This window comes from Dendrobates tinctorius, unplaced genomic scaffold (assembly GCF_039654945.1).
Source record: "Dendrobates tinctorius isolate UK_male_01 unplaced genomic scaffold, ASM3965494v1 ptg000254l, whole genome shotgun sequence".
In the NCBI taxonomy this organism is placed as follows: domain Eukaryota; kingdom Metazoa; phylum Chordata; class Amphibia; order Anura; family Dendrobatidae; genus Dendrobates; species Dendrobates tinctorius.
This window is the reverse complement of record NW_027361921.1, coordinates 11,501,063-11,515,006: the sequence shown is the minus strand read 5'-3', so window position 1 is coordinate 11,515,006 and position 13,944 is coordinate 11,501,063. Positions and strand designations below refer to the sequence as shown.

Below are 13,944 nucleotides of genomic sequence, written 5' to 3'. Positions count from 1 at the left end.
AAAGGCCTAGGAAAGCGGGAAGCAAGAAGAACAATTGGGATTGTGCTATATGTAAATCTCCCCTAGCAAGAGATTGGCAAAAAGATCTCTGTGCTGCGTGCATTCAGCGGACTATGGCGGAGGAAGCGCCTAGTTTCGCAGCCAATCTGATATCTGCCCTAAGGTCAGAAATGGAAGGCTCATTTAAGACCCTATTGAAAAAAGGGAAAAAAACCAGGAAGGATCCCCCTAGTTCCCCCTCGGATTCCGCGTCAATGTCATCTCAGGCGGAAAAATCATCCTCCTCAGACTCCTCAGACAGCGACATGGGGGGTAAATCATGTTTCCCTGTAGAAGACACAGACGCCCTCCTAAAGGCCATTAGAGCTACAATGGGCCTACAGGAAGAAAAGGCGGCTAAAACCCTAGAGGATGTTATGTTTGGGGGGCTTCAGGAGAGGAAAAATCGAACCTTTCCGGTAAACGAGAAGATCCAGGCACTTATTGAGAAAGAGTGGAAAAAGCCCGAAAAATCGGGGGCCCTTCCATCCACTTCTAAGAGACGATATCCCTTCGAGCATAAGGATGCAGAGATATGGGACAAAATCCCCAAAATAGATGCAGCAGTGTCTAGATCCTCCAAAAGGTCGGCCCTGCCCCTGTAAGACGCAGGGGTTCTTAGAGACCCACTAGACAAGAAGGCGGACTCATATTTGAGGCACGCATGGGAAGCGACAGCAGGAGGACTAAAACCGGCAATAGCGGGTACTTGTATGATCTGGCTGCAGCAGTTAGAAGAAAAGCTGGCTTCAAGGGTCCCAAGAGAAAATCTTATCGGAGATGTATCTCTTGCACGGGGCAGCAGCTTTTTTGGCCGATACCTCGGCGGACTCTATGCGGATGACAGCCAGGGCAGCGTCACTATCAAATGCTGCTAGACGCGCGTTATGGCTTAAGGGCTGTCCGGGTGACCTTCAGTCCAAGGCCAAATTATGCTCACTCCCCTGCGACGGTCGATTCTTGTTCGGCAAGAACTTGGACGATATACTGGAGAAAGCAGGCGATAAGAAACAAGGCTTCCCCAGATTCCCTATGGATCAGAGGAGACAGCTCTTTCGGAGGGGGAGATTCAATAGGGGGCGCCCTCCCGCTGACAGGAGAAGATGGGAGGAAAAAAGAATCGGGATTTATGTTTGGTGGAGGCACCTCCACCTCAAAAAAGTCGCCACAGTGACGCCAGTATTCCAGTGGGGGGGGAGATTGGCACTCTTTTTCCAAACCTGGGAGAAGATCTCCTCCAACGCCTGGATCCTAACCATCCTAACAGAAGGCCTGAAAATTCCCTTCATTCGTCAGCCAAAATCCGTGGTCGTCATTACACCCATCAGGAAGGTGACCGAAGAGCAGGTGGCCTTAGAAACAGAGATCCTGAGCCTGATAGACAAGCGGGTACTCTCCGAGGTACCACGCCTACAGGAAGGGAAGGGGTTTTATTCACCCCTTTTTCTGATAAAAAAAAAAACCCGATCAAACTTTCAGGACAATCATAAATCTCAAACGGCTCAATCTATGGATAAGGAACTCGACCTTCAAGATGGAATCAGTAACTACGGCGGTGAAGCTGCTACACCAAGATTGCTTCATGGCCGTAGTCTATTTAAAGGATGCGTATTATCACATCCCTATCCACCCAGATTACCAGAAATACTTGAGGGTAGCACTTTATATTCAAGGCACACTAAGGCACTTTCAGTTCAGGGCTCTTCCGTTTGGCATATCTATAGCCCAGAGAGTTTTCACCAAAGTCATAGCGGAAGTGACTGCCTTTCTCCGGATTCACGACAGTCATAATACCATACCTGGACGATTTTCTCATAGTAGGCAGCTCAGAGGACCACTGTACAGCGCAGTTGACCCGGGTGATCAACACCTTGCAGGAATTAGGGTGGATAGTCAATTTCAAAAAATCAAAATTGCAACCCCTAAAAGAACAGACCTTCCTAGGATTCGTACTAGACTCAGAAAAGCAAGTGTCTGCTCCCAGAGTCCAAAATAGAAAAGGTGCAGAATCTGGCCTTCACGGGCCAGAACCAACCACGTATGACTTTAAGAAGAGCAATGTCCCTGCTAGGTACCCTAACATCCTGCATTCCGGCGGTCAGGTGGGCTCAGTTTCACACCCGGCAACTCCCAGTGGGAGATACTAACAACACAAAGATCGCTAAGAGGGCGTTTAGAAGGAAAGCTGGAGCTTTCCTTAAAAACCAGAGATTCTCTCAATTGGTGGCTGGACAAGAAAAATCTGACCTTGGGAATACCGTGGGACAGACAGATGTCAGATATAATCTTAACAGATGCAAGCTCCTCGGGGTGGGGGGCACACCTAAGGGGCATCATAGGTCAGGGTTCCTGGACGCGTCAAGAAAGGGAAGCATCCTCCAACCTGAGAGAACTGTGGGCAGTGAGCAAGGCCCCAAGTCACTTCATTCTGCTACTCCAGGGTCGAAATGTACGCATCATGTCAGACAACAAGGTAGTATAAGCGGGGGTCTATTTTACCAATACCGATCAATATTGTGTATAGCAAATTGGTATGGAGATATATGTATACTTATATTAAAACTTAGCTTTTAATGTTATATTAATATAAAAAACTGTGTGTCAAATTAAGGTGCCAAATAAATAGTGATAGTGTCTGTGCAACCGTGCCCATAAAATAAAATTGTATTAAGACGCCTCCTATTGTCCAGATATGAGCGGATTGCAATCCTCTTTGTTGTCTATATAGGCCAGGTATTAATAATACCAAACACTAGCCAGAGAGCATCTCAATATAAACAACACAACACTTTTTAGAGGTTGTCTTAGGTACCTAAAACATCAGTCCTATACTCATTTCCAATATTTAAGGACAATTGTCATTAGAGTGCGAATCATATAAATAAGATATCTATTTCCCCAATATCAGATATCTAATACATTGACATATTTTTTAGGGTCAAAAGGAACAATATATCGCATCTATGGAGTCCAGTATAGTGTAGTGCCTATATTCCACCAAAATACTGCATATTAACTACTCTCATGATGCATTATTAATATGTCCTTATACTCATCTCATGTGTATTAGTCCTATACACTGATGCCTGTATATGCCCTCTTGTGGAAAAGGCCTCCAGTCTTTAAAAGAGCTTCATGTCTGCATTCATCTGGACCGCCTTAATCCAACGCCGTTCTCCCAACGCGTTTCATCTAATCAGGACTCATCAGGGGAGTTTGTGGAGTTCAAATAGACACATGGCGCGCAAATATCGCCCTCCTTTTATATAACTGAGCACCACATTGTATCCTATCCATTTCCGGACGCCGGGTACCCCATTTCCGGACGCCGGGTACCTCATTTCCGGTCCCACCATATGCAAAGGCCCATCTCTATCTGCATGCCCCACTTCCTGGGCTCGGCTTACGGCCATTTACATCACTTCCGGTCTCGGAGGTGCAGCGTCATCATAACGCCGTTCACATGACAAATAGTATCCATGGTAACCCGACGCTGCATATCCTCCATCTGATCGCGCTCTCTGCTGCTATCTCTCAATTGTATCAATATATTTGTTGATCAATCATAATAGAGGCGGCTGCATCCAGATTAATATAAGAAATTATTCAGACTTTTTCAATTTGCTGAATACCCTATTAATGGATACTTTGCATGGATTCCATAACCATCTTTTCATTCACATTTATAATAGATAGGGAAAAAGGACATATCTACAGTATCCCTCACCAGGAGAAAAATAATATGAGGAAATCAACTACAGGGAGTCATAATTCAATAGGTATATTGTTACAAACTTGACTTTAAGAAGAGCAATGTCCCTGCTAGGTACCCTAACATCCTGCATTCCGGCGGTCAGGTGGGCTCAGTTTCACACCCGGCAACTCCCAGTGGGAGATACTAACAACACAAAGATCGCTAAGAGGGCGTTTAGAAGGAAAGCTGGAGCTTTCCTTAAAAACCAGAGACTCTCTCAATTGGTGGCTGGACAAGAAAAATCTGACCTTGGGAATACCGTGGGACAGACAAACGTCAGATATAATCTTAACAAATGCAAGCTCCTCGGGGTGGGGGGCACACCTAAGGGGCATCATAGGTCAGGGTTCCTGGACGCGTCAAGAAAGGGAAGCATCCTCCAACCTGAGAGAACTGTGGGCAGTGAGCAAGGCCCCAAGTCACTTCATTCTGCTACTCCAGGGTCGAAATGTACGCATCATGTCAGACAACAAGGTAGTAGTGGCATACATCAACCACCAAGGAGGGACAAGATCACACTCCTTAATGGAAGCGGCGACAGACATTCTGAGCAGAGCAGAACACCACCTACACTCCTTGACAGCCTTACATATAAAAGGGGCAGAAAACAGAGGCAGACTTCTTGAGTCGCAATACCCTGAAGCAGGGGGAATGGGCGCTAAACCGGTCCGTTTTTCAAAAAATAACTCCGCTTTGGGGGAAACCGGTGATAGACCTCTTTGCCAACAAACACAACAGGCAAACAGAAAGGTTCTGCTCTCTAAACCCGAGAGAAAATCCATGGGCAGTGGACTCATTGCACATCCAGTGGAACTTCAGGCTAGCTTATGCGTTCCCCCCCAGTGGCTCTGATCCCAACAGTTGTCAGAAAAATCTGAAACGATCAGGCCAGGGTGATTCTAATAGCTCCATTTTGGCCAAAAAGGCCATGGTTTGCTCTGCTACGAAGGATGTCCCTCTCCGATCCATGGGTTCTACCAGAAATCCCGGACCTACTAGCTCAAGGTCCAATATTCCACGCTCAGGTCAAAGGATTCCATCTGACGGCGTGGAATTTGAAAGGTCGCTTTTAACGGATAGAGGGTTCTCCCCCGGGTTGGTGGCCACCCTGCTAAAGAGTAGTAAACCAGTGACGATTAACATCTACGGCAGAACATGGAATAAGTTCCTGCATTTCTTAGGTAGGCCGTTAGGGAAAGATCCCCCGATTAATGCCATCCTGGAGTTCTTACAATCGGGGTTGCAGATGGGGTTAGCAGGGAACATGCTTAAAGTTCAGGTGTCTGCACTAGGGGCGCTCTACAACTGCAAATTGGCATCAAATAGATGGGTAGCCAGATTTATTAAATCCTGCCATAGAGCTAGGCCTATCCCAATACCCCGGATAGCCCCCTGGGATTTAAACCTAGTGCTAGAGGCCCTTAAAGATCCGTATGAGCCATTACATCAGCTACCCCTAAAGTTTCTGACCCTAAAAACAATCCTGTTAGTGGCCCTCACGTCAGCCCGCAGGATAAGCGATTTACAGGCTCTCAGTAAATCCACCTTATATGCAAGTCTTTCAGGATAGGGTAGTGTTAAGAACAGACCCCGCTTATCTGCCCAAAGTAGCATCAGAATTCCATCGGGGCCAGGAAATTGTCCTTCTATCTTTCTGTGAGAACCCAAAAAATCTGGGGGAGGAAAAGTTCCATAAGCTGGATGTTAAGAGAGCTCTCGTAGAATACATATCTATAAATAGCCAGTGGAGGAGGTCCCAGTCCCTATTCGTAGCTTTTCAGGGTGCCAGGAAAGGCTATGGGGTTTCAAAAGGGACTATTGCTAGATGGATTAGGGAGGCCATTAGTGTAGCCTACACAGCTAGTGGTATCCCGATTCCTGACGGCATCAAGGCTCATTCCACCAGAGCCGTGGCGACCTCCTGGGCCGAAAAAACAGGTATCAATCAAACAGATTTGTAAGGCCGCTACCTGGGCCTCACCTTCAACCTTCTTTAAGCATTATAGGTTGAATCTATCCTCCTCTGCTGACTTAACCTTTGGTAGAAGGGGGCTGCAAGCGGTGGTCCCTCCCTAAGGTGTTTCAAATCTCCAAAAATCTCTCAGGTGGTGCTGTCATGGGTGAAGGGAAAACCACCATGGTTACTTACCGGTAGCCGGTTTTTCCGGAACCCATGACAGCACCTGTATATACTCCCCCCTTTTCACCATATGGGTGTGCACAATTAGTAGGGTGTTTTTTGAGTGTTGTGGTGTTGGATTAAACATGTAACTAACCGGGAAGTCCTCTCAGTGCTCTGTAACCCAACTGAAGCGGCGGAGAGGTGCCGTCCCTTATGTCTCAGTAGGTTCCTGTCCTGGCGGGGCGGATCCCTCTCTCAGGTGGTGCTGTCATGGGTTCCGGAAAAACCGGCTACCGGTAAATAACCATGGTGGTTTCTTCTTCGGGTCAGTACGGTTACAGCGATACGTCATTTATGTCGTTTTTTATGTTTTGGCGCTTTTATGCAATGAAAACAATTTTATATAAATAATTATTTTTGCATCGCTTTATTCTGCGAGCTATAACTTTTTTATTTTTTCACTGATGATGCTGTATGGCGGCTCGTTTTTTGCGGGACAAGATGACGTTTTCAGCGATACCATGGATATTTATATTTGCGCGTTATTGCAGTTTTTGTTCAGCGGTATGATAATAAATCGTTATTTTTTGCTTCGTGTTTTATTTTTTTAAGGGGTTAACTAATGGGACAGTTTTATAGGGTGGGTCATTACGGACGCAGCGATACCAAATGTGTACTTTTATTGGTGGTTTTTTTTTTTCCAAAAAATGAATTTATTGGGGAATATTTTTTTTTTTTTTTTTTTTTTAATTTAGCGATTTTATTTTTACTTTTTTTTTTTTTTTTTTTTTTTTTTAAACTTTATTACAATGTCCCAGGGAGGACATAACTGTCATGTGACAGATCGCTGATCTGTCACATCACAGATCGCTGTGACAGATCAGCGATCTGTCACAGGCACTGCTGCAGGCTTCCTCATGCCTGCGCTCTGCGGGCAGTGAGGAAGCCAGCTTCCTGCAGGCCCCCGGAGGTCCCCGCCGCCATATTGGATGCGGGGACCTGCAGGAAAGGCGCCCCCTGCAGCAGCACTTCCCATTGCGCTGCCGTGGGGGGCTCAGGGAAGCACGGAGGGAGCCCCCTCCCTGCCGATGCTTCCCTTTAACCCCCTGTACACCGCGATCGTGTTTGATCGTGGTGTACAAGGGGTTAACGTGTCGGGGGCAGTCCGTGACCGCCCCTGACACATTGTGCCGGGTGTCAGCTATGATAATTAGCTGACACCCGGCCGCGATAAGCGGCGCTCACCACGTGGGCGCCGCTTATCGCTATGACGTAATATTCCGTCCATGGTAATTAGGGCCCAGGGCACGTGGGCGGAACATATTACGTCCAATGAAGGAAAGGGGTTAATTAAATAAAGGTAACTAAACGGCGTGGGGTCCCCCCTATTTTTGACAACCAACCTTGCTAAAGCAAACAGCTGGGGGCCCAGCCTAAAACTAGCAGCTCGCAGCTGCACAGAAAAGGCACATCCATTACATGCGCCAGTTCTGGTGCTTTGCCTGGCTATTCTCACTTGCCCTGTAGCGGTGGCAAGTGGGGTTCATATCTTTGCTGCGAGTGTGGCCTGGGTGGGTAGCAAAAATACAGGGGAGCCCATGCCTTTTTTTTTTTTTTTTTTTTTACAGTGCAGGAGTGGCTAATGAATACTCCCATCCGCATCCGCCGCTCCTGCTCTCACTATTAGCGGCAGCAGGTGTCGAATGATGGGATCAGTAGTCTTATCAGCTGACACTAGTGACCGGAGGTAAACTCTATATCTTCCATCACAGCTGAGCGCTCACGCCATCTTTTGACAGCGTTGGAACTGCGGCTCTCTGACTGGCAAGGATGATCAAAAGTGGTGGTTGCTGTACTGTCATGCACTTTACAGCGCAGCAAACACCCAGTGTTCGGGCAGCTGAACCTGAATAGTAATACCGGACTTCCTAGTGAAGTCCGTGTTCGATGTCCGTGCCCGAACAGTGGGTGTTCGGTACGGACGCTGAACTTTACTGTTCGGATTCGCACATCTCTAATTCCCATCCTTGGAACCGCTTTAGGACATGTTTTCTGTGTCCTCCAATGAAACAAGAGAAAAGTAGGTTTTTGATGCTCACTGTAAAATCTATTTCTTGTAGTCTTCATTGGGAGGCACAGCACCCATACTTAGTTTGGTTGGGTGTGCGTTTTTTTTTTTTTCCCTCAAGATCTAATCAGATGATTTTCCTATTCCATGTTTTCTGTGTTCCCCAATGAAGACTAAGACATTTTACGTCGACTACCAAAAAATCTACTTTTAGCCAAGGTACCTATTACCCAATTAAACTCTAGGAGAAAAGTATTCTACAGTACCTACCAATAAAGTGTGTGTTTAGTACGTTAATAGTCTAAAATATTAATATATTGAGTTATTTATCCTGCTGAATGAATGCAGTGAAAAATATTAGAATGCCATAATTGTGTTGGTTTGTTTTTTTTTTGTTTGTTTTTTGTTTTTTTGTTTTCTTTGCCTTCCCCAAAAAATAAAAAAAATTGTATATGCCACTTAATGGTAACAATATAAATTGTAGTTCACCCTGCAGACGAAAAAAGCAACCGATAAAACTATTAGCCAGAACTTTTTATTGCTCTGTTATCGGAATATGATCATACAAATTGTCAAGTCAACATGGAATACTGATATGAGACTATCTAGTTGCCCTGGCCACATACTGAAGGGCTAGCAAAACTACTTGGCAGAATGGTCAATGTTTTTTTTTCGAAACTCCCGTAGAACTGAAGTTTGACGCCCTTTCTTGTTTGCATTGTGTGACTGTTTCTAATGATACATTTTTGCCTTTTAGATTAAAGGTTGGTCTTCAAGTGGTTGCCGTGAAAGCCCCAGGTTTCGGAGATAACAGGAAAAATCAGTTAAAAGATATGGCATATGCCACTGGTGGAGTTGTAAGTCGACTTTAAACTTGAGTAAATGTCCTGTGTGTTTTTATATAGTAGTTTTCAAAAATAGAAATATTTTAATTTATTAGTCTTAATTAAAAAGCAAAGTGAATGAACCAAAGAAAAATATGAATCAAATCACTGGTTGGTGTGACTGCCCTTTGCCTTCAAAGCGGTGCAAATTCTTCCAGGTAAACTTGTACACGCTTTCTGAAGGAACTCTGCAGGGAGGTTGTTTCAAATACTTGTGGAGAATTAACTGCAGATCTTCTGTAAATGTAGGCTTGTACAAAGCCTTCTGTCTCCATTTAACCCCTTTACTCCCGAGGATGGATTGAAATTTAATGACCGGGCCAATTTTTGCAATTCTGACCACTGTCACTTTGAGGTTATAACTCTGGAACGCTTCAATAGATCTCATATCCAAGAAGTATTGTTTCTCCTTGCGAAAAATGACATGCTAAGCATGCCGAGATGAGGAGACTTAAAGCCGCAATGCTCTCTCGGAAATATGCAAATTGTCTCTTCAGAGAGGAAGAGGACTAGAACTCTAGTGCCACCTATTGGAAGTAGCAATCCTAAAAGTCAATGTCGACCCTTTAACGCTTAGCATGTCATTCTCAAGTCTGTGCCAATCCAACCCATGACTCATATGCTGTGTGACTTTAAAGCCCCCCTGCAGATCGAGCGACCGGGGTCAATGAAAGGTCACCCGACCCACAGATACAGGGGACTTTGCACATCACCACGGGGGGGGGGGGGGGGGGTGGCTTCGCTCCCACGTGGCTACGGTCACTGATTGGCCGTTTCACTTTTAACAGCCAATCAGAGCGATGGTAATATTTCATCAATGAAATTTGATGAAATATTACAAACCAGCCATGGCCGATGCTGAAATAGCATCGGCCATGGCTCGAGACATGGATCCGACACCCCCCCCCCCCCCCCCCCCCCCACCGGCTAACGGTGTCGATCTGGCCCCGCACCACAGAACGACAGGCGCGAGAAAAAGAAATGAACGCTGGGGAGGCAGCCCCGAATTCAAAAGCAGAACATGACTGACGGATATGAGGCGTCTGTGTCCGGGGGGGGGGGGGGGGGGGGAGACCTGCCCCCCGGTCAAACTTCAGGTACATCTGACCAATTTAAAAAAATATATACACTCACTGGCCGCTTTATTAGGTACACCATGCTAGTAACGGGTTGGACCCCCTTTTGCCTTCAGAACTGCCTCAATTCTTCGTGGCAGAGATTCAACAAGGTGCTGGAAGCATTCCTCAGAGATTTTGGACCATATTGACATGATGGCATCACACAGTTGGCGCAGATTTGTCGGCTGCACATCCCTGATGCGAATCTCCCGTTCCACCACATCCCAAAGATGCTCTATTGGATTGAGATCTGGTGACTGAGGAGGCCATTTGAGTACAGTGAACTCATTGTCATGTTCAAGAAACCAATCTGAGATGATTCGAGCTTTATGACATGGCGCATTATCCTGCTGAAAGTAGCCATCAGATGCCTGTTCTTAGCTGAGAGGAGTGGTACCCAGTGTGGTCTTCTGCTGCTGTAGCCCATCTGCCTCAAAGTTCGACGCACTGTGCGTTCAGAGATGCTCTTCTGCCTACCTTGGTTGTAACGGGTGGCAATTTGAGTCACTGTTGCCTTTCTATCAGCTCGAACCAGTATGCCCATTCTCCTCTGACCTCTGGCATCAATAAGGCATTTCCGGCCACAGAACTGCCGCTCACTGGATTTTTTTTCTTTTTCGGACCATTCTCTGTAAACCCTAGAGATGGTTGTGCGTGAAAATCCCAGTAGATCAGCAGTTTCTGAAATACTCAGACCAGCCCTTCTGGCACCAACAATCATGCCACGTTCAAAGGCACTCAAATCACCTTTCTTCCCCATACTGATGCTCGGTTTGAACTGCAGGAGATTGTCTTGACCATGTCTACATGCCTAAATGCACTGAGTTGCCGCCATGTGATTGGCTGATTAGAAATTAAGTCTTAACACACAGTTGGACAGGTGTACCTAATAAAGTGGCCAGTGAGTGTATATTTCGGCGGTGGGAAACTGAGAAGGCGGCGCCAAATACAAAATGAGTGATGGATGCGAGGCGTCTGTCAGAGGGGGAAAGACCCGCCCCCCTGTCAAATTTCAGTTATTTTTTAACAACTTTATCAACGATTTCTGCGGTGGAACGGAAGCTAAGTAACAGAGCCACCTTGACAGAATATAGCATTAGTGCTGCACAAGGTGGCTCTTTTACTTAAAAACGCCTGGGGGGGGGGGGGGGGGTGACAGGTTCCCTTTAAGCAGTATAGACTTTCTCCTGGAGGTTTCTCTGATGCATGTAACCACAGGGTCCAGGAGTCAATGGTGAGTTTTTGGAGTTGGATAGTCTAAGCTTTTTGTATATGCTTGTTTCATTTTTCTTTTAACCATTCTTTACATGTAGGCGCTTCAACATCTTTTCAATGCCGTGCAATGGTAATTTTAGCCGCATTGGTCAAATGAGGTATCGGAGATTTTCTGTTTAGGTATATATTGGAGGGGTCCAAATTGAGAAGAATGAAGCTGGGTGTTATTGGTATGTCTGTTAAGGACCTTTTTTATGAACGCTTTAATATTTAACAAGAACTGTTTGATTTTTATTCATTCTAGCCAAATGTGTGGTGAAGTACCTAATTCTCCGTTGCATCTCCAACAAAGGGGAGAAATAGAACTGTTCATTCTATTTGGGATGTCCGGAGTTCTGTACCATCTTGAAATGATTTTATAGTTGAGTTCTTGAAATTTCAAAGAAGAAGCTAGCCAATGAGTATTTTTAAACATTGTGTGTATTTCCTCTGAGTGGAAGTTTTTTGTTAAGCTCGAATTCCCATTTTTTAACAAAGTCTGGAATATCGTTTGGGTTAAATTTTTGTTGATTTTGGCTATTTTTCCATTATCTCTTGTTTGTGAAAAGTTAAAGAATTGGTAGTGAAGTGGAAATGTCTGGTTACCTCTTGTAGTATTTGGACTTCCGTGTCGTCTAATTGAAGGTTTTTAGCGAGAAAATGAATTTTCTTCTTGTTCTTACATCTAATTTTTGTGAATGAAGGAATCTATTGGCATGTCTATGTGGAAACTTGAGGACCTAAATTTTTTTTGAGAGTCCTGTATCTGTTGGGGATCAGCTGCAAGATAAGAGTCGTTTGGCATATGTTTGGAATGAGATTCTTGTTTGATTGCAACATTTAGGGGGTTAAAGTGCTGGGAGCGGTACGGGATCGCTCCTGGCACTTTCACCCTGGTGTCGGCTGTCAGAATCAGCCGACACCCAGCGGCGATCGCCCATGCACGCCCATGTGTGCAGGTAATCGCGATTATGTAATAATCTGTCCCTGGTTAATAAGGCTCGGAGCGCAGGGATGAATTTAAGTCAGATGTCAAAAAAGGGGTTAAAGAATAGGTAGGATCCAGCACTAATCAAAATCAGTCTTAAACTGATGAGAGGACTGCACAACTCAGAAAAAATACGTAATGCAATTTTTATTTTTTTTGTAACACTAAAGCATTTAAACATGAAATAAATGAAATTTGCATTGCTGCTCTGAAAAATAGGAAAAAATTAAGATTCTTGGCACTTAATTTAGCCAATTCATGTATGCCCTGCAGCCAACGACAAGGCGATCTTATGTTCGGAACCTATCCCAATGTGAATCCTCTCCTATGCTGAAACTTACATTTATATGGATAGGTAGGATCCTGCTGTAATTAAAACCACCACAAGCTGCTCAGTCATAAATCCTATGCATATAAATTACAAAAGATTCACTGACACTTCCAAAAGACTGACCTGAGCACTGGTCTGAACTCGTGCATACGAAGAGTAACCATCTCCATAACTAAAGAAAAAATACAGAGGGCAAGTTTATTTGTTAGTCAGTGGGCCTATGCATATAAGTAACAAATGACTGAGTCCGCTACCCATCAGCCTGGGCAGTTTTAATAACAGCAGGATAGGTTTTACAGCGTTAAAGTTGCACTCTGTAACCCTTTTTTTTTTTTTTTTTCTCTGTAAAACCAATCCTGCTGTAATTAAAACCTTCACGGGCTGATGGGTGGAGGGCTCAGTCAAAGGGCCTGTGCATATAAATAACAAAAGACTAAGGCTAGTATCACACTTGCAAATGCAATATGAGAAACTTGTGTAGTGAGTCTGTCCCTTTAAGTAATGCTGAATTGTGAGTAGCTTCTGTACACTACTGCTCACTCTCTAACTGCCCCTCTACATTATTTGTGAGCTGTAATTCTCCATTTCTAGTCACCTTCATTTTAGAAGCGATGCATTTCTCATTTGCTGTGTTCTGTCGCCATCTAATGGTGAAAATGTACAAAGACTAAATTATTGTTTTGTAAGGATCTGAGAAGTGAATTCGGTCTCCTATTGGCCAGCTCCTAGTCACATGGTCAATAGGAGGAGCTGTTTTTCCAGGCAAGTCTAGAATGTTCTTTAGTCTGAGGGATGCCTTCAGGGAGAGCAGGACACACATGGAGGAGGTTTTTACCTCAAGATCTCCTGCACGCGTAAAAGCCTAAGTTCCCTCTAACCTGTACAGACATCATTCTATTCCTGACAGGATTCACCACGTCTAAAGTCTTTATGACTGGATTCACCACAGTTTCTACATTCACCTATAAGTACTTATGCACGTGCCGTGACACTGTGGAGATAACCCCAAGTACAGGTCTGTAACCTCTAATTGCTGCGTCTACCTCCTTCTGTAAAATACCGAAACATTGTCCAGTGCTCTTAAAGCTCCAGACCCCAATCACATCTCAGCATCTAAGTGTGAACTGTAATTGCTGTGGACTACCCATGAGAGACTGTTCCTTATTTGTTCCAAGCTATAATTCCTGTTCCTGCTGAAGTAAAAGCAACTGTTAACCCCGAGACCGGTGTGTGTCATAATTCCTTCGGCTGTGGACACCATGTGGGGGTGGATAGCAGGGAACGTTCGGCCTGGTCATTACACTTGCTTCTCAGTACCCGACACTGCCGCAGGCATTCGGACCAGAGCGTTCAGCTGCATAGAAATACATGCAGCCGCACACTCTG

The 13,944-nt window shown here is 45.0% G+C and overlaps 1 protein-coding gene across 1 annotated transcript in view; it reads left to right on the top strand.

Annotated features, from left to right (window-relative positions):
- Positions 1-13,944, top strand: part of HSPD1 (heat shock protein family D (Hsp60) member 1) — a 163,676-nt gene that overhangs the window by 58,423 nt on the left and 91,309 nt on the right. Inside the window, exon 8 of the mRNA XM_073558160.1 lies at positions 8,741-8,840. Within this exon, the coding sequence (XP_073414261.1) occupies positions 8,741-8,840 (100 nt within the window). The remainder of the gene's footprint in view (positions 1-8,740; positions 8,841-13,944) is intronic.